At 42.7% G+C, this 26,600-nt stretch overlaps 1 protein-coding gene across 1 annotated transcript; it reads left to right on the top strand.

Moving 5' to 3' along the window:
- The first annotated feature begins 4 nt into the window (after nucleotides 1–4).
- Nucleotides 5–26,600, top strand: rhpn2 (rhophilin, Rho GTPase binding protein 2). The gene is made up of 15 exons (XM_079217350.1): nucleotides 5–86; nucleotides 4,741–4,856; nucleotides 8,617–8,745; nucleotides 13,462–13,537; nucleotides 14,693–14,770; nucleotides 15,031–15,155; nucleotides 15,796–15,962; nucleotides 17,679–17,866; nucleotides 18,050–18,206; nucleotides 19,664–19,783; nucleotides 19,938–20,132; nucleotides 20,510–20,586; nucleotides 22,411–22,554; nucleotides 23,587–23,742; nucleotides 24,288–26,600. Exons 1-15 carry the CDS (start codon nucleotides 21–23, stop codon nucleotides 24,549–24,551), a joined length of 2,058 nt encoding a protein of 685 aa, XP_079073476.1. The 5' UTR covers nucleotides 5–20; the 3' UTR covers nucleotides 24,552–26,600.

Raw genomic sequence — 26,600 nt, 5'->3', positions numbered from 1 at the left:
TCAGAGTCCGAGCCCTCAGGATGACGGACACTCTTTTACCAAACGGCATCAAGGAAGGCGGAGGAGACAGCACTTATTTCAGAAAGGTGAGTTGTGCTTCTCGTCGGCACGTAACGTTACGCGCACTACGTGTTGTACAGTTGAAAGTGGGTAGGTGGCTGTAGCCGCTGTTAGCTTAGTGTTTACGGCTTGGCTGGAGCTTTTACATGTTTAGTATTTTCAGTAACTGTCTCGGTTCATTTCTAGCGTTACAAAAGACGTGTAACGAAGCGGATACAGCTTCATTTGAACCCGTTAACTAACGTAACCTGTCGTTAACGCTGTCGGGCCACAGGACGTTGGTTATCTTCCCATGCTCACTGTGTCATGACCTGAGGGGCGTTCACGGGCCACAGGAAAAACACGTTTCGCTATTGGCTCGGATACAATAAATCATACAACTATTCAAAGGTGTATATACATCCCCACATGGAGAAAAGTTTAATTTTTAGAAACCGTATGGTCTAAAATGTAGCACAACAAATACTGAAGCTGCTGATGCGTCACCAACAGCACTGTCAGCTTCAGGTGTGTGTGTGTGTGTGTGTGTGTGTGTGTGTGTGTGTGTGTGTGTGTGTGTGTGTGTGTGTGTGCGCGCGCGCGCGCGTGTTTCACTCCAAGAATAGAGCTGCATCTCCTGCAGTTACTGATAGTGGCAGAGACTGTGAGGTCAGTGACCAAACATCCCATAATTGAGAGCATCAGTTCCCTGCTGGTTGTCAGAGGTGTGATGGTGATTCGCGTTTAACAGGAAGGTGTGTGTGTGTGTGTGTGTGCGTGTGTGTGTGTGAGAGAGAGAGGGATTCCTCCAACACTTTGATGAGACGCCTGGTAAACAAACATTGGCATCTGTGTTTAAGGGAACATTGTAAGGCCACTAAAGCCTTGACCTTTGACCTTTTTTTTAATTTAAATGTATTGATTAACTGTATCTCACAGCTTTTGTGGATAACCGCATCAGCTAAATGATTGAAATGTGCGTGTTAGTGCCAAGTAAACTAAACAGACTAGACTTGATAGATCAGAGAAGAGAAATATTTTCCCCGGCGGTGTTGAAGTTGACATCTTTTCATCATGTAAATATGTATGCTGCTGAGCTCATTACATAGTAATTAACATGTACTGCTTCGGAACCGGCAGGGAAACCTCTCCAACCAGTTTGAGGTTTCATGGAGCTGCGACTGTAACATTGTCGCGAGCTGTGAGTTTGTCTAGTTTGAGGCTATGAGAAAAGCTCTTGGCAGTAGTTGAATGATTATCTAATGTTTGTTTTTTTACCGAGTTCCCGGTCTGCAATGCGGCAAAGTGTTTTCATAGATGAGCTTGTTTGGATGGGCATCTGAACAAGTCCCTTTGTGTCTTTTGAGTCCCCCCGAATCCCCTTCTGAACGCAGTCTGGATTTATGCTCTGTGCTGCACAAAAAAAAAAGTCAGTTGGAGTCTGGGTCTGGCTGTGCCATTAGAAATGATGGGAGCGCCTAGAGCCTAATTCCACAATCACAAACTGTTTCCTTTATTACCGTAACACTCGTTGTGGAGCCTGCCTCATTCTACTTCCTCCATCCCTCTCTTCATTTCCTTTGTCCTCTGTGTTCCCAAGTGTTGAACACTCTTGAGTCTTTGCACTCATTGCAGAAACCCTTCTCAGTAAAAAAGAAAGAAAAGAAAAGGTTCTTGCACATTAGCAGGAAACTACAACGCAATGAGTTCTGCGTTCTCATTATGTCATGTTAAAGGGTTTTGCGATTTGGAAACTTTTTGATGAAAATGTAACCAAGTAGAGCCAAGACGACCTGCTCCTCCATTTTTCTGTGCACCCTTCCTTCTCTTGGGTGAAAATGAGTGTAATGATTTACATGGCCTCGCTGGGTTCAACCGACACTCCGGGGAGCTGTCGGGGTTCAGGGCTGCCGTCCCAGCCGTCCACGGTTTCACCTCAACACTTGGCTGAGCTCCGACTGCACGGCTGCTGGATGGAAAGATGGCAGACCAAAAGAGCCGAATCAGCACGATTCTTCTTCCTCGTTCTCCTCGGCCAACGAGAGCATTGACGTAGCAGCTGGCCCGAGGCCGTCCTTCAGCCAGACCACAGACACAAATTGACAACATGTGTCCTGGTTGAGAAACCAGACAAGCTCCCTCAGCTTGGAAACACATGTATATCCCCTCAGTAGGGTTTGTATTGGAAAAAAGACAAATGATGATCGAATACTGTCTTTCACTGTACTTCACTGAATCCTTCTCCGGATTGAATGAAGCACGCCCCCTTTTGAGCGGTCTGTCAAAGCGCCCCCTCAGTAATTGGAGTAGATTCTGTCAATTGGGGAACACGCATGAATTCAGCTCGACGTTCACGTCACCATGAGGGGGCGTGAATATTGAGATACCGAGCGCATTCTGTAATTGTAAGTCCACCTGACCATCTGTCCCATAATACTCTACACTTTCTTTTCAACGATTGGCTGTTTGACGGATATGACAGCAATGTCTTTGTGTTTTGCTGTATTTAAGTATTTTGTGAGCGCCTAGAGAAAGGCTGCACTGTTTGAGTTTGCCACTGAGAAGGAGGGAGTTCAACTCCCTGAGTGGTCCAGTGGGTTAGGTAAGGCAGTAGCAGAGCCAGAGCTAAGGGCCCACTTCCATGTGTCACTTGATTTAATGTTCAGCTGTATGACTTTTCTTCAAGCATTTAGGCAGACAGATAAGGTGGAGATCATCAAGTTGGCACTGTAAAGCAATGTTCAAGATGATTCACAACACAAAAGTCAGAACGTCTCTAAGCTGACCAGAAGTCGAGGTGTATCGGTTTTATGGACCGTACTTCTTGATGATGAGACATGATGTAATGGTCACTAATCAGCTGACCAGAGTCGCATTGCTCCGTCAGGATCAGGGTCATCACTTTGGAATGCCAGCATGGGTTGACGTTTCGTAATGTGCGACATATTCAAAATGGAAACAGAACATACTACTATGGTAACTATCAACCACTCCCTTGTTCTTTCACTCAAATATGTACGCCGCAGCTTTGGTGTACTGACTGATGTGACAGCACACTTAAGTCCACACACACGGCCTCGCCCTGCTGTTAATTAAGGACGTGCTCATTTGTGTAAATGGTTAATCATTACATTGTCTGGTCAGTACAGTGTTTGTACAGGAACACCCAGGTGACGACAGTGCAGTGGTTGTAGAGTGAACATGGGGTGTCAAAGGTGACCCATCTGACCTGACGTGTTGGAATTGGTATTTGGGAAGGACACCGTCGCTGCTTACTCATCTTACAGGACGTCCCTTTGGAGGAGCGTGTCAGCAACATGACTCAGATGTAAATGTAAAAGATGTGACAGGTGATACAAGGGCAAAAAACACAACGACACTGACTGATTTGAATAATTAAAAACAACCTCTCAGAGCAGTATAAAACAGTATGAAACGTCATCGTAACTTAAAATGTGAATTGGAAGTTAGAGCCAGGCTGTTGTCCGCCATGCTGAGCATGGGTCAATGCACCCGCCTTCCTGTTGCTGATGTGTACATAACAAAATGTGAACTGGCTTACGTAATGAACATAAAATGACACTTAGAGTTCTCTCTTTGGCTTCGTCTTATTTTTTTTATTTTTAAACTTTATTACGTCGTCATATTACATACATTTTTACATACATACATGACATTTGCTCTCTGCATTAAACCATCCATAGCAATTTAGGAGCAGTGGGCTGCTGAGAAGCACCCGGGGAGCAACTAGGGGTTCAGTGTCTTGCTCAAGGACACTTTGACATGCGAACTATGGGCAGACCAGGGATCGAACATGAGTATCTGTCATATGTTGTTTGAGTGCTGAGCCGTCTGACTCTTTACCTTTTTCTCCTCGTGTAGAAACTGAAGCTCATTCTGCTGCTGATTTCAGACTTATAAATGAACGCAATGTAAATGTGTCCCAAGTTGAGGACAGTAAACTAACAGGTTTTACTAAGCTGACTGGTTTTTGAGCATCCTGCTCCTTTTTTTTCACCTCCAATCTGAATAACAGTAACAGACCACACCTCTGTTGTGCTGTGAGTGAGTCAGTCAGTATGAATGTCTAAGGCCTGTTTATCTGCACGTGGATGAGTGATAGCCTGTTGACTTTGTGAGGCTGGGACACTTGTGGTTGCGACAAGTACACACAGTTCACAGAGAGTGAGAGCATGTGTTTGAGCTGACAAGGTGCAGCTCCTTCCACAGCCAATTCAGGTGAATTTTTTACCGTTACTTCAGGGTATAAAGAAAAGGTAAACATATCACAAAAAGGAATCTTAAAGCCAAATGTACAAAAATGTTGCCATCAGAGCAACGTGGTCTAGCAATTTAGTAATTTCAACGAATAATAATATCTTGTTTCTGGGTGAAAGGTTTAAGAACAAACCTGTGAACCTGTGTCAATTTTGTCCCCGACTGGTATCATGGTATGTTCAGATTTACTGACCTGATGTAAAGAGATATAGGTTGTAATAAAACAGATTTTGAACAACTTGAAGGAAATTGAGGATCTATTTTACAATTGCATTCGTGCGAAAAAACTATTTGGGAAATCGTCCCAACCTATTTGCGGCATGCACGTTTTTCCTTGATGCAAATATTATTTGTTTCCTCTCATTTATAACACAAGATATAATCTTCTGCTGACATGTTTTTTCCTGCATCTCCTTTTCTCAGGGTTGTAACCCGTTTGCCCAGACCGGACGAAGCAAACTGCAGAATCAGCGAGCCACTCTGAACCAGCAGATCATCAAACAGATGAGGATGAGGGCTGGAGCTGAGAACCTGCTGAAGTAAGAACTAAACGCACGCATGCATACTCTCCAATCGTGTCCGCTTAATGTGATAATTCCCTGCAATGCGATTTGCGCAAGTGAAACGTGCCGGATGGTTTGGACGCACAGTTATGCGTTTGTTGCATGAGGGGAAATCCAGCTGTTATAAGTTTATCTCTCTGCTCGCTGTGCCCTTGCCACTCATCTGTGTGTCATTCACCTGTCTGTTATGTGCTACATGTGACCTCTAGTAAACTCCAGCTGGTCTGCTGATGTTGAGACATATTGGCTTCATCTCCTTCATTATTCTGTCATCGTTGTCATGAATTCCTGGTGAGACTTAGGACAACACAGAAACTATTAGGCATAGTGTTGAAGTGGAGCAGGAAACACATAGCTCTTGTCATATGTGGTTTGTGAAGAAACCTCAGAAAAGTATCATGGGATCACTTGTAAAACAAAATGAAAGTTTACTTTCTGACATATTTACTGTAAAGAAAGCTTCAAGCCAGGCTGAAGCTCTGCTCCAGCACTCCAGAAGTGCTGCATGTTTACAGGATTTTCACTGTATGTTTAAGGGCCGTCCGTTGCACTTGACCAGCTGTGCTGTGTGCACAAGAGTTCAACACACCCTCTTTTACGTTTGTTATTCTCTTCTGTGGCCTTCATGGCAAAGGCTGCAGGCTGTAGAACATAGGTGACTTCAGAAATACCTTTTTTTAAATTTATTTTTTACTTGCCCTGTAATTAGTCTCGTTTAAAGTGTTTTATCTCCAGAAAAGGTCAGTGCTTGGTGTAAACTGCAGACGGAGGCTTTAGTTTCTTGACTGATATTTTGGCTAATCATTGGATAATTATTTTTGTAGTACTTGTGTAAGGCCATCATATTTGAGGAGTCAATTTCTGGATTTTGAGAATTTACTTTTCTATTGTAAAATGATACAATAGAGAAGAAGAGTGCATTTTCTATATCTTCTACATCCAATCTGGGTCTGTGTTTCCCTGAAACTTGTTTTAAATGTGAAACCACCCGAACCTGTTCTACTGGCTTCAATAGCTGGTGATGCCTGGTCTGACAAAATTAGGAGATAGAAAAAAATCTAGAGTGATAAGTCATCTTATCAGACATTTTAGGTCATTCTAGATAATCGACAGGGAAAAACATGTCGAGAGTTGAATCAATGCTCTTTGACAAAGTATCAACAGAAATGGAATATTATAAGCTTCATAAAAGTAGTGTTTATTATTGCAGGCGCACTGTATTGGATTGCATTAAGATATACAGTTCTTTCTGTTACCGTGTCCACCTTCTGTTCTGTGTGGCCTTTGGCAAAAGGACAATGTTCCCCACAGCAAAGGTTGGTGAACTGTAAGGGCCTGCTATTAATATACAAGTGTCCTGTGGTGTCCTCTGAGGAGACAAAAAGGTACAGCGGTGCACCTTTTTGTTGACGCAGTGGAGCCTCACTTCCCCACTGGGATTCTTGGATCAACTCTCTTTCCGTTTGTGTTAAGATAAGTCTGGTGAGGGAGGATAGTGTGTGCGCGTGTATGTGTGTGTGTGTGTTAGGTCTGTCTCAGCCTACTGTCGGCCTCAGAGCCCTCCACATTCCTCTACTGCTTCGTGTGTGTGTGTGTGTGTGTGTGTGTGTGTGTGTGTGTGTGTGTGTGTGTGTGTGTGTGTGTGTGTGTGTGTGTGTGTGTGTGTGTGTGTGTGTGTGTGTGTGTGTGTGTGTGTGTGTGTGTGTGCCTAGCCCAGCTGCAGCGCTTGGATTTTTTTTAAGTTTCAGGTATGCTCTAAGCAGATTTATTTTTGGTCTTATACAGTCTTGACTGTACCTGTGATCTTCCATCTGTGTGTAGATAACAGGGTTGCCATGGCGATCCTACCTATTTGGACCATTCACGTGGCTTGTCAGAATCAGAACCATTTATTGCCATACAGGGAATTTGTCCTGGCGGGAGGTGCATGACATTTAACAATAAACATTTAACGATAAACAAAGTGCAATAAAGGGAAGAAAAAACACATTTGTAATGTCAAAACCACATTTGCATCGATAAACAAACCATTCCAGAACAGAAAAGATTCTTTTTATTACAAAAAAGCAGAATAAAAAATATCCTATTAATTAGTTGGAGTCATTATGACTTTTTGAAGAATCAAAATCCGTGTGTCCGCGTGTGCGTGTGTGTGTGCGTGTGCGTGTGCGCGTGTGTGTGTGTGTGTGTGCGTGTGCGTGTGCGTGTGTGTGTGTTTTCTCATTCGCTGCCATCAATCTTATTTTCCCCCCTTTTTCTTTCCTTTTGTTCTGCATTCCTCTCTCTATCAGCAACAGGTGGAGTCATTCTAGTCAGACCAGTTCTCTTCTCTTAAACTCACTGCTCTGAACCGCGATGATAGAAGAGAGAAAAAGACTGACAGGGATACAGAAAAGACAAAACTGCAAAAACAAAAAATCCACTCAGACATCTATGCCATACATAAATGGCAAAAAATGATAAATGCCTAAAAATCGAAGCTGCAGAGGCCAAGATATCCTCACTTTTAGTCCAGAGAATGGGCCGAGCTTCAAAAACAATAGATTCTACATTTCCCATAGTGCAACTCAATCGAGTCTTCACTTGGATCCCACATCTCCAGTGTGTAAAGCATGGATTCTGTTAAAGATGTAACATCTCAAACCAAGGCCAAGGTAACCTTGATGATGTCATCATTGTTGTCTGGGTTTGAGAGTTCATGGTTTAGCTGTTTTTCAAACTTTCGAAATCTCCCTCAGAGTCACAGAAGACTTTACAATACCTCCTCGTGATGAGTAAACGGAACTTCATGTGTGGATTTCAGTGAAACCACACTTGCTGGTTTACAGGCTCGTTCCCACGCTCTGCTGGATGATATTAGATATTAAATTAGATATTAATAACAGCCTCTGGGCGGGCGGGCTGGCATCTATTCTGCCCAAACCACAGCACATCCACCCTGATGGCTTCCCCAGGCCGGACCTGCTTTAGAAACCCTTTAGCAGGCCAAAAGGAAGGGATGCTAAGCAGGAGAGAGAGAGAGAGAGAGAGAGGGAGAGACCAGGCAGACTGTGAAACATCTCTAGAACGAGTTTGGGGGGTGCATTAGTTACGACTGACAGAGAATGTGTTATATTCACTGCAAAACACAGATAAGGTGAGACCACTTTTGTGTGTGAGACTTTGTATCACGATAGATGCATGTTAATTGCAATAAATTACAAAGGATCCAACCACTTTGTTTTTGTATGCTAACACACACACACACGCATATCATTACAACATTATCTCTGCTGTACAGTGAGGCCTCACACACACACACACTCAGTGTAATGTGCTAATCTTTGCCCACCTCAACACAAATAACGTACAGTAGTCACCCATGTGTGTAGTGTACATACATAATGAACCTTTTGTTTCCATGAATGTACAACAAATGACATTGAAATGTGGTGGACCTCTACCACCAACCTCTCCACGCTCTGCAATCACGTCTCATTTGGGCTACACAGGGATTGCAAGTGTGATTCATAGATCTTGGTAAAGCCGCTGTGTGCTGGAGAGTAAATGACGCACGTTTGTGGTCCAGAATGGTGGGGGGTGGGTGGGGCATGCTTGTTTTAATACTCAGCTGCGGGAACGTTTGGCTTCATCAGAGTGGATAATAACAAGGCTGATGTTTATTTTATTTTTATTTCAAACATGTCGTGTCTTTTCATATTTTTTTTGTTCCTCTCCAAATCTCTCCCGTGTGCAGGGCTACGTCCAACAACAAGGTGAAAGAGATGGTTCTGTTGGAATTGAGCTACGTTAACTCCAACCTGCAGCTGCTGATGGGAGAGCTGGAGGGACTGAACAGCTCAGTGGAGGTCTACCAGAACACCCAGTAAGTCCAAGTACTACGGCTCCCTCTTTTAGCACTAATGATTCCACTTCCATTTTGTGGGTTTGTTTGTTCGTTTGCCACACAGCTATTTTGCGCTGTTGGTTTGAAAATTGACAAAGCCAATGAAAATTACATGCGGTTTTGTTTCGCCAGTAGCAATGCATCCTCAGGAAATATCATGTCAATACTTAGATTAATGATATATGTACTTTCGTGCTAACTGCCTGGGATGAGGCTATTAAATAGAGTGCTTGCTAAAATGCGCGCACAGAGCTTTCCAGTGTTGACACAAGTGACCTGGACCCCGGCGCTCTCTTTACATAAGGACACCATTGACCCAACAATATGAAACCTTAATATTGACAAAAAAATCGGATTCTAATTTTCAAAGAGGTGAGGACATGTCAGAGTACTCTCAAAATGCAAATAATCTGGAGATCTGAATCCCAGACTATTATTCATACAGAAGAAGAATAACAGTGTTGACTTGCAGCCAAGAAGAGACTGATCTGGCTCCGGTACTCTGTGGTTAAGTCATGAACCCTTCCACATGAAAGACACTCGATGACAGATGAGCAGAGAAAATTGGTGTATGGCGGAAGAGCGAGGCATGCTTAACCAACACGAGGACAAAGTGCATGAGTTTGTTGTTGCCGAACCAGACCGGCTGGTTTCTGTGATACAATGCACAAAGCGACAAGGAAACTGAGACAAGCATCTGATTCAAAGCTTCTCTCATTCGGTCTGATCATAGAAGGTTTATGGGCGTGTGTGACAGTGATAGCTTCTGGTGTTTTTTATTTATTCAAAGACGAGCCAAGTTCGTGGGCTGTGGATGAAAATGCAGTATGTCATGAGGATACACGCTATACAGTCAAAAGTTTTTTATATATATATATATATATATATATATATATATATATATATATATATATATATATATATATATATATATATATATATGTATATATATATATATATATATATATATATATATATATATATATATATATATATATATATATATATATATATAAAAAAAGATTGACTGCTGACCAACAGCAGGGCAAGAATACGCAATTATTTGACCTACTGCTTGTGTGTTTGTGCCAGTAACCGGGGGCTGTGCAAGTCCTTCCTCGTTTCTACCACTTGATAGACAAAACTATCAAAACACACACAGACGTATTATTTACAAGCCCTCATGGGCAGCTAAGTTCTTTGTTCTCTGGACTGGTGGCAGACTGGACACGAGAGTGACTCGCCATCGCCTCCTGAGGTACAGGTGGTATTGCATGACGGGACAGGCTGAGGCTACTCAGTGAGGTATATGATTTTCAGTAGATATTGCTGCAACACAATACAGACGTCTCAGACATCAAGTCAACGCTGTGACCTCTTCACATTCTGTCGATGACGTTAGTAATTTATTCAATGTTTGAAAAGGAAATTCTGAACACTTGAGACCTCCATGAACCATCTGCCCAGATGTGTGTGTGTGTGTGTGTGTGTGTGTGCGCGCACACACACACACGTACCAGCACACACAAATGAGCAAATGCACTTTAGACATGCTATTAACACTACACCTGCACTACCCATTCACACAGGAAATACCAAAATGCAAGTATACCTCAAGCATGTGTGATCCACACACCATAAACATACATGTATGATGCATATATTCATTAGCCTTTGTACACAAACCACAACACACTTCTGTAGAGGATGCCATGTTGCCCATGACAACAAATCACAACAGAGTCCTCTGTCACATGGGCTCAGACGGACTTGAGTGTGGGAACATTCAGCCTCTCACCAGCCTCATTGTCAGGCTCTTAGAGAAGCACCTGCTCCATCCATAAACAATAGGCATGCTGGGAAACAACCATCAGCTGTGCACCATTGTTTTTTTAAAAGAAGATGAAAACATGTGCACCATCAGATCTATAAAAGGCCCTACTATACAGACGGGCGGGTAGCATGCGCACAGGAGTATTGGATATGTTGAGAAAGTCTGAGCAGGTGTCTCAGTGGAATAACGTTGCACAGGCACAATGGAGAGTTCCCCTCCTCCTCTCAGCCTGAAATACAACCTCGGTCTGAAGCACGGAAACAAAAAACCCTCTCCTGGCTTTTTTCGAGGCCATACCCACCAGCACAGCGTCCTCTGGATGGCCCCTCTCTGAGGTTACATCTCACTCAGACCAGATTGAGCTGGTTCTAGCATGAGGTAATGCATAACAGAAAGCACATATATATGACCGGTGCAGTGTTTGCTGTACGTGGCGCTGGTGACCCCACTTCAACCGCCCCGTGAGAATAATAATGTCTACTCGCTCACTGTATCTTGACAATCGTATCATAGCCGCTTATCTATTAACACTTCGCTGAACAACATGCTTACTATACACATTTGTGTGTGATATTCCGACCAACATGTTACTTGTGCTGGGGGAGGGGTTGTGACAGAGTAAATGTTTGTTCAGTTCCTCTGTGAAATGTTCTTGACCTGGACAACAAGCTGAACTTAGTGATTTACGTTTATCTATTATGTGAGAGGGATGAGCTTTTCAACCTCTGACTGTACTTTTAATAATAATAGATAGGAGGGGAAATGGTTAGGTATGATCACAATTTATATTTATGTTTTGCTTCTTATCAGGTTAATCATTACATTTAATTTAGCTGTCGCTTTTATCCAAAGCGACTTACAATAAAGTTGCATTCAACCATGAGTACAGTAATACATCTTTAATAAATAAGACTTCAGTGAATAAATCAACTGTAAAAAAAAACATGTATTTGTGGCAAACCATAACTTGTCAGTTATGTATTAAACAACCGAGATATAGAGAGTTTAGAGGTTCTGATGGGTGGATTTTCTTCACACCTTTGGAGAGAGCCAGACTAGTTTCACAGTCTTCATGCTCTTCAAGCCAACCCTGTCTCCTTGCTCTCCTTTCCCATTTAATTGGCAGACATGAGACGAAGTTTTCATGGTACCACGGGCAAGGAAACAAATAAGCGTACTTCTCTGTGCAACTGTGCAACTTTTCCCTTTGAAGCACACTCGCCATGTGGCGGACTTCCTCAAGCCACCACTAAACTCTGGGAGTCGAAGAGGCCAAGAAGCCAGAATCGCATCGGTCTCCTGTGCACCAACACGGAACAACTCTAGATGCAGCGTTTTGGTGTTTGGTAAAGGGTTTAGGGGCCGTAGCTAAAACCAGAGCTCCGCCTTATTGCTGTTTCCAAGGTCGTCTGTTCCATGTCATGCACACTGACACTTACACGATAAGTGGAAGGTGTGTGTGTGTGTGTGTGTGTGTGTGTGTGTGTGTGTGTGTGTGTGTGTGTGTGTGTGTGTGAGTGAGAGGAAGGGGAGTGAGCCTCTGAGAGGCTTTCAACATTTCAGATTCCCTGCAGAACAGATACCCCTCCCTCCCCCCACGCCTCTCCCCTCTGCCAAACCAGAGAAAAGACCAGAGCGATCTCATCTACGAGTACTAATGGATTACACTACAGCCTGTTGCTGATGAATGAGGTTTTCTGTGATTCACGGAGACAGTATGCCAGAGGAATGCGGCCTTATCGTCAAGTGACGAATGAGTGTGAGGTGTTGTTTTTCCCCAAACCCGGTGGATTTGACGTCTTGCATGCAGTGAAAAGGCTGCACCAAGTCTCTGATCCTTTTGATGGAAAGAGTCACAATTTCAAAGAGGGTTCGGTTTCACAACACCACGGAGATTTGTTCATTTTGGAGCTGAAGTTTGGGCTGCTGCTGCCCTCGTTGGAAGTTTAAATAATAAAATGCCCAGCAAAACCAGAAGTAACCCAAACTTGTTTTTATTTAAGGAACATTTATTTAGTAACACCTCACTCTCCTGCTTCCAGAAAGTTGTTTTTCAACTCAATGGCACAGGTATCTGTCAGTTTGTATTTCCTCAGCTCTGATAACAAGCTGAATCTGCTATCCATCTGTCAGCAGCAAGGACCTCCAGGTTTATACATTCCCCCCTCCGAACCATTATAGCTACAGCTGAGATCAGATGGAAAACCCGCTGTTTTATGGCAGCCTCTATTTACTTTTTGGTCGGTAAAAATAATAGAAGGTAAAGAGCCTGCTCTTTAGCGTTACTGAAGCAGGGCTGCAGCTCCAGAATGATTTATCAACAGAGCGATGTGAGGCTTTACAACACGAGGAGACGTGGGGGCCCCATTCACCTTTTAAATCCTAACTCCTACAGTGTGTGTACTTACAGCACCATCTGTCTAATCCTGACTCCCCCTCTATGAAGCTACACTAAAGATTTGATCAAAATGTAAACTTTCTCAAGTACCAGAGATGTCGCTGGTGTGATCCTGGCACTGTACATATTACACATGTTATGATCTGTCCGTGTTATTGCCTTGATATCCCTAACGAGGCTGGGTCTGTCGGCAAAGGGAGTTTCTTGTTGCTTGATATCTTGCACCACACCTTGGAGCCCGCTTTTGTTCAGCATTAACCTATTAATGCATCAGTGCTTGGCTGTTTGTCCGTGCATACACAAATCACATTAAGATAAGCAATGCATTGTCCTTTTTTGTATGCAAAGTCCTGCTGTATTGTGTTATTGTCCTGGTTGCACACATCAAGACTGATTCCTTTTATGCATATTATTTTGAGCATATGTGATTACTGATCAAGATATCTTTCTGTTTTGCTCACAGGGAAACTGCCAACATCCCCCTCATTGCTCTGGGTCTGAAGGAGACAAAAGACATTGATTACTCCACTTTATTCAAGGTACAGAAACAACACATACAGCATCGCCCTTTTGTTATTTAAAATGTGTATGAATACTCAACAATCAGAATTTTCCATTTGATGTGATGCCGGCATTCTGACTTCAACATTTTAAAGAAAAAATATATAGCTTTGGGGACATTTTGGAGCAAAGAGATACATAATAATGTGATGTTGTTAAACTGTGTTTCTATTCTAATCATAATCGGCTTTATTGGCCAGGTATGATTCCACATACAAAGAATTTGCCTCCGGTATTGTTTTTAGTATGTTTCATGCTAAAATAGCACTTTGATGTAAACAACAATTTACTGAGCTCCAAAGAGCTTCAAGGATTGGTTCTCACCTGCATGTATATGCATATACGTCATCATCAAATAACCCAAACTGCCTTTTTTTTAATATATTTCACGGAGAACATTCTCAAAGATCCTGACAGCATCAACACAGACTTTCCTAATATGAAACTAACCAATAGTAACAGGACAGAAATATGCACATAAAGGCTTATAAATACTGATAATTAACATGCAACAAATATGAACCACATTGGCAGTCTGATTGTCAAGGAACTGAGCCTGTATTGACAACACTAAGTCTCCTTTCATGACGTATTTGGGTCACATTGTCTGCACCCTGCTCTCCAGGTACTACATTATGTCTTCTATGTATTTGTTCAGGAACAGTATATCATCCGACCAGAAAGCATTTTGTCTTGTTCACCAAAGTGGCTCAGTGGTTATTGGGAGTGCTATTAGAGCAATCATGTAGGTATGTCCCGACATGGGGAGGCTCTTTACGTAAATATCCTGATGAAACTTTTATAGGGTTCTGGTTTGTGGCCAAGAACCGTGAAACTTTATGAGCATGTTAATGCTGCTCTACTCATTGACTGTAATCTCGCCGACCTTAGTCTAAATGCCTGGCTGCCTCTGACAGAATAACAGCGCTCACTGGCTCCACTTGGCGCTGCACAGTTGGACGTGACTTCTGTGTGCCGATAAGAATGATGTGGCGGAGTGGATTAGCTGTGAGCGTGGCCGCCCTGCAACCGAAAAGGTCACAGGGTTAAGCACGAGAGCACTTCCCAACTACGAGCCAGGAAAATGTTGTATTGAGATGTTGAATTGTTTTTGTTGTTGTCGTTTCTGACAGGACTTCATCTTGGAGCACTACAGTGAAGATGGGGACAGTTTTGAAAATGAGATTGCTGACCTGATGGACCTGCGACAGGTAGTGTGCACACAAAGTCTGACCCGACGTTATATGTCGTGATAATCGTTTTTCTGATGCGTGCCTTTTTTCTTTAACTCTAGTGGACTCCATAATATAATAATTAGAATAATAGTAAAAGACTAAGTGAAAAAAAAATGTTTTGTGCATAATTTGGGTGGACTGATCCTTTTAACCAACAACAGAGCTGTGCGTCTTAACTTCAAGAAGTTTTCCATCAGTGCAGACTGTATCAGATCTCTTTACTTCCGTGTTCCTAGGCTTGCAGGACGCCCAGTCGAGACGAGGCCGGGGTGGAACTGCTGGCGAAATACTCCAGCCATCTCCCTCTGATGGAGAGCCGATTCTTCTCCCCAAACCGGCAGGCTGGCATCTTCTTCACTTGGTACACACCAATAATTGCTAATGACATTTTTCATAGGATACTGGTTTACAAAACAAATACCATCAACAGTACCTTCACTTCCGAACCCTAAACGGAGAGGCAACAGCTGAGGTTATGGGAGAAGTGATAAAACAGAGATTAAGCAAATAATATTATGAAGAAAGCTGTCCTGCTCTTTAATCTAGCTGCCTTGAGCCCCTACACCAGGGTTTTCCAAAGCCTTTGAGCTTAAACACCAAAGGCATTTTACATCCTTAAATCCATGGATCAACTGGTATATCTCTACCAGAAGACGCCAGGCTGTGCTTTGTCTCATAGGAGAGACATTTTGCACCTGTCTTCATGAGCAGACATTGTCAACAAATAATGACAAAACCCCAACTGTAGAATTATTTTAAACTCAAAAGTGAAAGTCTGAATGAAGTACATATTTTATGATTTTTTTCCCCCCGCAGTTTTAGCATCTGACCCTGACTGACTTCATGCTAAATTGGCTCAAAGGCTTAAACCCTCACACACTTTTAAGTGTGATGTAGAGTTTTCACAACACATTGTGGCATAGAGGCTTTTATTCCCGCTGTATTTACCCTACAGGGAATATTTAAATATATAGTGACAACTTTTGCCCTCTTTCCTTCAGGTACGACTCCTTCACAGGAGTGCCGGTGTGCCAACAGAACCTGTCCCTGGAGAAGGCCAGCATCCTCTTCAACATGGCCGCCCTCTACTCTCAGATCGGTACCCGTAGTGACCGACAGACGATAGCCGGCCTGGAGCAGGCCATCTCTTCCTTTCAGAAAAGTGCAGGTGGGAAGAGATCGGAGTCATGAACTAGTTTAAACAACATTCTTTTCTTTATTTCTTTAAGACCAGGCTTATCTGTGATCCCATGGGATATCTGGTTTCAGTAGTTCAAACGAGGGAAATAATGAGAGAAACTAAGCTCCTGAAACGCTCCCATTCTAAGAAGAGAGGAAGAAAACGAAATACAGGAGAATAGTTCCGAAACAATGAAGCTGAAACCGTTAACACATTAAATGTTTTGTTCTTTGAAACATTTAATATTAAAATCAGCTCATTACTATGGCCCGAAAATAGCCCTGTGTAAATGATCCTCTCCCTTTGCAGACATTTCCTAATGACCTTCCCATTAAAAGAAGCACACACTGTTCAGAAAAGTGCACTGGAATGAACACAGGCATATTTTCAGAATATGTGCCAGCCTCCGCCCTCCGACTTCTGCTGCATGATGAAGAATAAATGCCTTCTTGTCATGTGGCTGAGTTCCAGAGGAGCACCCATCATATGAACTGGTTTCCCAACCTCTGAGGTTTCAGGAAGCTCGGACAAGTCTTGATAGAATTATAACTTGGCAGTCTGAGGAGTGTTGCAGTATAATTACAGCTCTGAACGGGCCATGGCTTTGGTGATGCTGCTTTGATGACTATAATTTAGGCTTCTACAAGTAAAACAATTATCTTGTTATGGTGGCATTGTCACTAGTGTGCAGGGCCAGCAATAAACTAAGCTGGGAGGTGATATGCAGGGATGCTATCTGTAGAAGGGCCGCTGCAGTGCCCTTTAGCCAGGGACACGAAAGAGCCTTAGAGGACTGGAGGAGCGAGCCAACAAGAATCTTAGACAAGGACTAGCGAGTCAGTGCTCTGTTATTAAGTTGTCTACATCTCTCTGCTGCGAGGTTATTAATCTGTAAAATAAGAGGGGAGGCGTTGTCAGTTGGAATGCAGATGGTCTTGTTGTTTCCATCAAACATGAAAAACTAATTTAGGAAGGTTTGTGTCTTGGCTCAACTTTAAAGACGCACACAGACGTTGAGGCCACTAGCTAGCACTGGATACTGTAGTAACAGCAGCATGCCCGAGGAAAGGAAGAAGTTAGATGCTCTGACAAACTGGATCACTTAATTCTCTGTTGGAACCTTTTAAAACCTCTGTATAAAACAGTGTGTCAGTAATTACGGTTCATGGACCAGCAGACTGAAGTCATTTTGTGGACAAGCAAACTATATTCCTCTCCGAAATAAACTATTTGAGCCTTTCCCATGAATATTCACTATTACTCAAACCCTTAACAATACTATCGGTACAGTAGTACCAACTACCACTTTTAGAGTAGCTCGTTGGATATTGAGTGGCTACGTTTCGGAATAAAGAGCGAGGCAGAATGCACAAAAACAATCGGAATTTTTTATTACGGTGTTGGTTGTAAATGACATATTCTGCTGGGATTACATGACAGGGCCTTTTGTGATTTAGTGACTTCACTATGGAGATAATGAAGAGGAAAGGGTCTTAAAATCAACACCAAAAATTGGACATTCTTAGTCTGCACAGTAATTAATTAATTAATTAATTAATTATTTTTGTGTGTTTTTTTTTTTTTTTTTTTTTTTAAACACTGATCTTTAGTTCAGATCGCCAGGCAAGCTGGGAAGGTCTAGGTACAGAAAATGAAAACGAATAGTTTTGTTTCGAGCTGTGCTGACCTCCCGTTCTCCCCCAGGAATCCTGAACCAACTGAAGGAGACATTCACCCACACTCCCAGCTACGACATGAGCCCAGCCATGCTCAGTATGTTGATCCGGATGATGCTTGCTCAGGCTCAGGAGTGCCTGTTTGAGAAGACCGCGCTGCCTGGTATCCGAAACCAATTCCATTCCCTCATGAAAATGGCCCAGGAGGCTGCAAAGGTAAAAGGCAGCAAAGGCACACAAAGCCTTCACATCATTGAGGCAGTGTGTTGTTTCATTCGCTTGGGGATACACTGTAGGCAAACTGCATGTATAGTAATAATGTCACCACAATTGAATTTCTCCCTTCTTTTCAGTGCTTTGTATGTCCTCTCGGTAACTGTACTCTTCCTTTCCTGCCAGGTCTCAGAAATCTACGACCAAGTCCACCAGTCTATGATCCAGACGCCAATCAAAGACAATGTCCCGTTCTTCTGGTCCACCATGTCGCAAGTCAAAACCAACCACTACCGCTCCATGGCACACTTCTTTGTAGCCTCAGCGCTCCTGGACCACCTGTGTAAGAAAAACAGATTTCACGTGTAAAAAGATGACAGAGAAGGTTGAACTGAATTCAGAATTTTGAATACAAAATTGAAGAATTGAAAAAAAAAAAGATTATGTTCATCAATTATTTGTTAGTAATTCTATATTTCAGAAACATGCAAACTATTGTTATTTCTGATGAGAAGCACTACTGTCTTAGCATGATTCTGTTTTTGCAATGCAGAGATATTTAGTCAGTCGTGCTCTTCACAGACATACTGGAACACAAAGTTGTTTAATAATCCCATAGCTAGTGGCAAAGTCGGGACGAATCAAATGTTGTCCCTCTTCTCGTTTGACAACAACACAGGTGGAGGTCCACAAAGTTGTATCCACTCTAGTCATAAACAACCTGTCTGCACATCCACCGTACAAGTTTGAATTTTACCGGTTCTATGGTATTAGGCGGGCTGTCGGCTGCTAAAGTGTAAAATAATTCTGAGATTGGTGTAATAAGACTTTTTAACACCCAGGAAAACCTGATCCTTCTCTTAAAGTGCTCTATGGGCCACTGGGTTGGTCATGTCAGATGGCTGGGCTGAACCACAGCCAGCCACAATGCTATTACACAACGTCTATTTAGAGACACACACACACACACACACACACACACACACACACACACACACACACACACACACACACACACACACACACACACACACACACACACACACACACACACACACACAGTGAAAGGAGGCCAAGTTTCCAGGAACTCAGGATGGGCAGAGAGGGAGAATGAGGGGAAAAAGAGAGATGGTTGGAGTGAGTTAAAATTGAGTGGATGTCCTGTCGACTGCTGGAGGATTACAGTTATGTAGCCTCGTAATGCTGTGTATAATCAAGTGGCTGAGGGAGAGCCAGCCTCTGAGCGAGAGACGAGGTGAAGGATGTTTTGTAAGGGAATAAAACCCCTCCGGCATTGCTGTTGCAAATTTAGTGTCATACTGCCTTAGTTCTTGATGGCTTGCCATTATTTTTGCCATTATTTTATATAACTTCACTTTCTTACTACACCTTTAAAAATGCACTTTAGGAGCGATTAAACTGAACTCCAAATGAAACAAAATACAGCAGATTACATGAAGTTTAGCGTGGACCGTCATAGTTTTAGCGAGTGCAATGAATGGGGCTGGGCTGAATGGAGGAACAACGGAGCGAAGCGGCTTTGAGTTTGGCAGCTCATTAACAGATTCCTGCGCGTACGAGGAGAATAGAGCAATTAACCACAGGACCGCTCGAGACGGGACTCGGTCCAGAAGCAGGACAGAGTGAAGATTGCTGCAGTGAACAGATCAACCGCAAACGCAAAGCAATCATGGCATCACATCGTTGCCCATTTGTTTTCAGCATTGACCCCGATCTTGGTTGGATATAACGTTCAGTTTTTTCTGTCAATGCTAACATTGGTTCTGTCTGTGCGTTCAGTGGGTCTCAGTGACGATGAGGACCAGCAAGAGAAGACGTTGTCACAGGTCTACGATCGCCTCCCTGAGGGACGCTCTCCTCTTGACATCCTGAAAAAGAGAGATGAACGTGAACGCATCGGTAAGAACGAGCACTTAGAGCACAGTAGACCGCTGATTACACCAGAACTGACATTCCCCCGTTCACCTCTGACCCTCTTCTTTCCTCTTTATTCTCTCCTCCTCTCCATTTTCCTCTTCTCCTCATCCACCCTATGGCCAATTCTCCCTCCTAGGTAAAGCGCACATTCGTCGGGCCATCCTGGGTCACGAGGAGGCTCTAAGGATCTATAGTTTGTGCCATCACTTGAACAAGCTGGAGGTCCTGGAGGACATCTTGAGAGCCAGTCTCCAGCGCTCGCTCAACAAGTGCAGCGAAAATGAAGACGAGGAGGAGTTCACTGACTACACAGAGGCTCCGGACATCATCTGTGAGTGTTTTTTAAACGAGGAGAATTGGAACTGTTTATTTTTTTTGTCTCTTAGGTGACCGCTATTTTTCCTGTGGTTGACATAGAAACTAACCAGTCACCTCAGTGTCACCACAACAAACAGGACCGGTGTGTTCATTTGTGAGGTTTGTCTCTCAGGAAACGGTTGGTTTAACCACACAGTCGGTTTTGTTCCACACCTGCTGCAATCAGCGGTGATAAGGGACACTTCTGTCAGGTAGAGGTGATGTCATGTTTACACTGCTAACTCCCTGTCCTCCTATCTCAACATGGCGCCAGTTGAAATGTGGTTATGAGACAGTAAACAGTGTAGAATAACAGCAGTGTTTGTTTTTTTTCTTCCTTTCTCTCCATAGCTAAAACAGAGCACAAAGCAGAGATGGAGGTTCCTGGAACCACAAAGGTGAAAGTCATAGACTTCTTCCAGAGGCTGGTATGTGGGTTACTAATAATCTTCCACTCACATTGCTGTTTTTTCTTGTACATCATGGTTGGTTTATTCATCAAGTGACATGAAATGGCTCTGGATTTGTGTTTTAAATGTTGGAAGTGTACTTATCACCCAGAGTATGTCATTTATGAATACAACCAACCAAGGGTGAATCTCCTGGAAGCTTTGGCACATTTGAGCAGGAGACAATCCAAAGTCTGATCTTGTTTCCAAAGCCTTCCTGGACATTCATCCATAGCAACAAATGCAAAACTAACACTAATCATGGACAGAGGGGCCCTTGTTTTATATTGTCATAGGGGTGGATACAAGAGGGGCACTGGCATTCTGTCACTATAACTGCAATCTTCTGTTTGTGTCCTCTAAAAGAGGAGTTCAATTGCGAGTCCTTTCTTTCATCTCGCACAGTTTACAATCAATACTACTACTAAAAAATAAAAAAGACAAGGATGCAAATGATTGGTAAGGAGGTCAATGGGGAGAGAGGACGTGCCAGACAACAGATGTGAGGAGTCACTGTGAATAAGCACCTCCGCGGTTCCTTTTGTAAAATCCACCCTAATGAAGAGCAAGGTTGGATTTCATAACAGTCTTGGCAACGAGGCCCAAATCCTTTTGGATCCACGGAGAAAATGAAATTGAAAACCCAAATCCAGCACAATCTCTTCGTACAATCAACACGGAGATAGAATTAACGGAGCAGGATCATCTTGTTGTTATATAGGATTTATTGTGGAGGAGAGATGTTCCCATTAGATAAGAAGTGTATTATTAGGAGCTAGCTACTAAATAGCAGGACATGTTTGTCTTCAATTATAACAGATGTAGAAATGATCAATGGGAAAGTAACTGGTGACAGTTTTAAATGATTCATCTATAACGTCCTTTTATGAAAATGATTGCTTTCAAACTACGGTTGACACTTGTGTGCTGTTTCTTTAGAGGACAAATATGTCTCCATTAACACACTCTAAACCCTTCAAATGTTAGGTTGTCTACATTATTCCACTCTTCATATGACGTTTAAAAAAGCACAGAAATTGAATGCTTGAGGGGATTTCTATGTTTGTGATATGTCAATGATAAGCAACAACATTGGTTTTGGTTTGGATGCATTGCATCAAACACTGCAGTGACCCATAATACAGCAGAAATATATATATGTATATATATGTGTGTGTGTGTGTGTGTGTATATATATATATATATATATATATATATATATATATTTGTGTATTTATTTATTTATTTGTGTATTTATTTATTTGTGTATTTATTTATTTGTGTATTTGGCCCAATGGGCAACCATGAGAAATGGCTCAATCGTCTAATAAAGGCCTGATATACGGTAATAGAGACAGAAATCTCCCTTGCGAGGTTTTCAAAGAGGTTTATATTTTAATGTATGTGTCAAGACAAAATAATAACGATACAATATGGAAGATACTACCAAGTAGACAGAAGTAACCTGTTCAGCATGTTGAGAAAGTTTTTCATATGCATCACTCGTTTAAAAAGGACACCTTGCATGCCTTTTCAAAAGGAAATGTGACCGGTGAGAGTACAAGTCTGGGGATAAAAAGGGCTGATGTAAGAGAGATGGATCATTTAAATATGTGATGCTGCTGTATGTGCAGCATATTTGGGAGAAACATGTCGTGACCAGATATAAAACCCTACATTGATAGGTTCATTTATTTATTCAAAAAGTAAAGAAAGAAAGTAAACATACTATCATAATATATTATTATTTTTGATTATTATTCGCCGTATTGACTGCAGCATCCCCACACTGTCTCCGTTCAGGGCCCTCTGTCGGTCTTCTCAGCCAAGCAGCGGTGGACAGCCCCACGGACTATAAAACTCCCAGAAGACAGAGACCTGGGCTTCACCCTGAAAGGAGAATCTCCAGTCCAGGTGGTTTCGTTGGACCACCTTTGCCCAGCTGCTGTAAGTCGACCTGTATTATTTACCTTTGGATGAACACGGGAAGATCGATCACCTAGTTTGCAGCCAGCATTTGGTTTCAATTAACGTCTGTACGATATTAAAATAAGCTTGCAAATAAACTATGTTGTTTTAAGCACAGTCTGTACTGACCTGAAGTACTGTCAATGCCTTGGTTGCTCAATATTAACTCCCTGCCTGAGGTGGGGAACTAGCCGCTTGGAAATTCCTGCTTGCGCCCTGAATATCAAACAAGTTCAAATGATTCTTATTTGCTCAGAGAACTTTGGATTAAATAACGTAATTCTCAGAAACCTAACCAGGATTTACCTTTCAAGAATGTTTAGAGGCGCTCCCTCCCTCCTACAGTCACTGTGGCTACTAATTTAATTACGATTCAGAGAGTATTTACTCTCCGCAATCCTTTTCAGTCTGACAGCTCATTGAGAGGTGCTGACAAAGAGACGACTCTTAATTGGGCCCTGCAGGCTATGCAGAGAATCAGATTAGTAGTATTACATCAGCCAAGCTAGGCCAAACTTTTTACTGATTCTCCAAATCTACCTCTGGTGACCACAGATCAAGTTATCAGACAGAAATAGCTGAGCTCATGTATGAGACAGATTTCTGGTCACACACACACACACACACACACATTCCTCTCTGACTCCTGTTCCTCTTTTCTGACTCCTGTTCTTCCTGTTCCTCTTCTGACTCCTGTTCTTCCTCTCTTCCTGTTCCTCTTCTCTGACTACGGTTTTTCCTGTTCCTCTTCTCTGACTTCTGTTACTCCTCTCTGACTCCTGTTCTTCCTCTCTTCCTGTTCCTCTTATCTGACTCCTGTTTTTCTCTCTTCCTGTTCCTCCTCTCTGACTCCTGATCCTCCTCACTGACTCCTGTTCCTCTTTTCTGACTCCTGTTCTTCCTCTCTTCCTGTTCCTCTAATCTGCCTCCTGTTCTTCCTCTCTTCCTGTTCCTCTTCTCTGACTCCTGTTCCTCTTCTCTGACTCTAGTTCTTCCTTGTGTCTTTTCCAGGCCGATGGTCTGAAAGAGGGTGACTACATTGTTGCCGTGGGCGACATAGATTGCAAATGGATGAGCGTGAGCGAGGTGATGCGGCTGCTGAAGGATGTGAACGAGGAGGAGATTGACATCCAGGTTGTCAGCATTATGGACAGCAACCCTCCAATGGTATGCCATGACCTTTTCCCTTCCTGTCGGCTGCGAAAAAATGTCATCTATCTGGTTTCCTTGATTGACAGCAAAATTGGTCTTTGTATCAGCTGACGAAACAGCAGTTAGATTATCCGATTTCTCCTTTGAGGTAGTGTTGTGAAGGGAAATATCCTATACAACTTCACATGAGAAAATCTCTGGATATTGTTGTGCATCAAACAGAGTTCATCTGTGTGAGTTGTGCAATAATCCGACCAGAGTAAAAGGCAATGGTTCATGAGCCAGTGGTTGAGCTCAAATCATTTAGTCGGAGGCTCATTCTCAGTGGGACATGCACAGGGTGAAAAGTAAAAGCTATGTTTATCAAAATGCCCCCCTATTGTTGTTAGAAAGTTATGTTGGGTATACAATGACATCTGTGTTAAAAGAGTGAGAAAATTACCAACTTGAATTGCTAACCTATTGGCCCCAAACATTGATCGAGGCCATCTAGGGTCCAGAGCAACTCTCTGATTAAACAAACAGTGGCTAATTATTTCACTGTCAATCTCTCTGTCCAGCCAACCAAGAGTGCCACCTTCTGCGGAAACCTGCCTAAGACCTACTCCATGATCTGTCTGGCCTACGACGACGACGGCAAGAACCTCAAGTCCCACAAAGTCACCAAGAAGTCATCCTTCCTCAGCTTCGGTCTGAAGAACCGGCTGAAGAGCGCCAGCACCCTCAGCCTCCCCACAGCGGACCACTCTGGTTCCCTTCCCTGGAATAAGCCCTGTCCCTCGTTCCCCAGCTCCAGCTCCTACAACGAGAGTGCCCTCTACTGAGCTGGCGGCAGACGTTTTACAGTCTGCAAGCATCGTGCAGTATGCATATTAGGCCCAGTATGGCTGTATCCAGTGCTGTGTTGTACCCATACTGAACCTGCTATGATGCTGTACCAGTTCCCTTCAGTGTTTCCACTGGAATACTGAGCAGTAATCCATGTAGCATGTCACCAGTGCAATGATGACATTTGTGCCAGCTACCTCGGAACGTGGTTGTGCCAAATACTGTAACTTAGGGGCCTTTGTTGGTACATGGTCGCCATCCTAGCACAGTTCCGTAACTGAAGTAAACTGGGCTGCACACCAATTTAGTGGGAAAGCATTCTGTTCCTCGCCAGTATGCGTACAGCACAGTACAACTGCACTGTGGGAAAACCATGCCAGTTATCATTCCGGTCTTTATATAAATACACACATACATTCACACACAGCACTGAGACAGGCAGCTAAGTTACACTGTCATCTCAGTATGTTTTCTTGAAAGAGCGCTCCAGAGGAATTGAGGGGCACAAAAACAAGGTTGTACAAACACACCCAGCGTCGGTTCCAACTTGGCGGCAAGGGGGTAATTTAAATGTGGCTTAATCTGTCCCTTGTTAGTTCCATTATGTACTGACGTAGCTGGGCACTGTGCAGTTATGTTCTCTGTGTGTCCTCAATAGAGTGCGTGTTCCATGCGGTATATGTGAAGGATTAGGTCATTGACACAATATTTGTTGACATCAGTGGAGACCGATCGGTTTTGGGGTTTGAAATACATACATTTTCTAAACTGATATGTAGATATTTGAACCTTGATGCAGAATGTTACGGCAGTGATTTAAAGGGAGAAACAAAGTGTGCCGTGCAGTTGTTTTTTGTCCAGGGAGAGTTAATGAATGCAAAGTTCTATAAGCTGCTAAAAAAAAAAACTAAATCAGACACATACAGTACCTTGTATTATTGTCACTTTTGCATTTGCGATACAGCCTTTGAGGATTATTGCTTCTGCTGAGTGCCATGGTAAACAATGTAAATGGAATAATTGGTATTTTAGGTGTGCTTAATGTACCACAGACCAAAATGCCTCCACATCCGCAATGTGCCGGGATGTGCCACTTCCCATCCCGACTCCTCTTACCCGGTTCTGGCCCTCTTTGATCAGTGCTGCTGCCGTCTGGCAGTTGGTCCATTTGTAAGAAGACCACGAGCTGCGTGTCAGTGTTAATGTGAATCTTGATGTAGTTAAATGATTATTTTATCTCCAGAAGGGAATAATGTGGGTGGGCCGATGGCATTCCTGCATCGTACCTGAACATCCGGTCACCCAACAGTGACTTTGATCAAAGCCCACAGTCAGGTTTCTGCTATTTGCCTCTTCCTGTCGTAAACCGAGTCACATCCCACATTTTACTGACACTTTGCAGTGTTGGACTATCTCTTTATCTACAAAGTAGATTATTATGCACATTTGATAATCAAATTATTTATGTAATAAAAAAATACACACAAAAAATATTTTATATATATATAATATACCTGCCTGTTGTAGGTTTCAAAATTAGTTTGTGAATGGTCAAGTTGTGAATTTTTGCACGTTGGATTTCTTGGTTGGTCTCTTGGAGGAATGTATTTTACTAGCCTTGCTTAATCCTTTGGTGAAATATATATATATATATATAATGGTACATTTTGTCGATGGAAAGATATTTTAAAATGTAAATGTTTTTAAACCGTAACACTGAGATGTAACACTCTTTACTGTCTCTGTTTACCTAATGTGGTGTCTTAAGTGCCATTTATGCTTAGTCATGAAGGAAAATGTCACAATAAGTGTGTAACAAAGTGCAGTAATTGATTGATATTAATAAATGCTTACAGAGGATTTCACGAGCATACGGATCCTAAATGCCTTGGTCTATGCAGAGGGTTATGGTACCTGTTCTTCTAAAGGTTTCAGGTTGCCTTTGCTTCTCTCCCTGATCTTTGTACTGCATAGCAACTGTGATGTGAATGATTTGTCTGTAAGTCTTTGTGTCATATGTATAAACTCAAATCTCAATAAAAGAA

Source organism: Taurulus bubalis, assembly GCF_910589615.1.
Source record: "Taurulus bubalis genome assembly, chromosome: 4".
In the NCBI taxonomy this organism is placed as follows: Eukaryota; Metazoa; Chordata; class Actinopteri; order Perciformes; family Cottidae; genus Taurulus; species Taurulus bubalis.
Note: the sequence above shows the minus strand (reverse complement) of the source record. Positions and strands in the feature narration are given on the sequence as shown.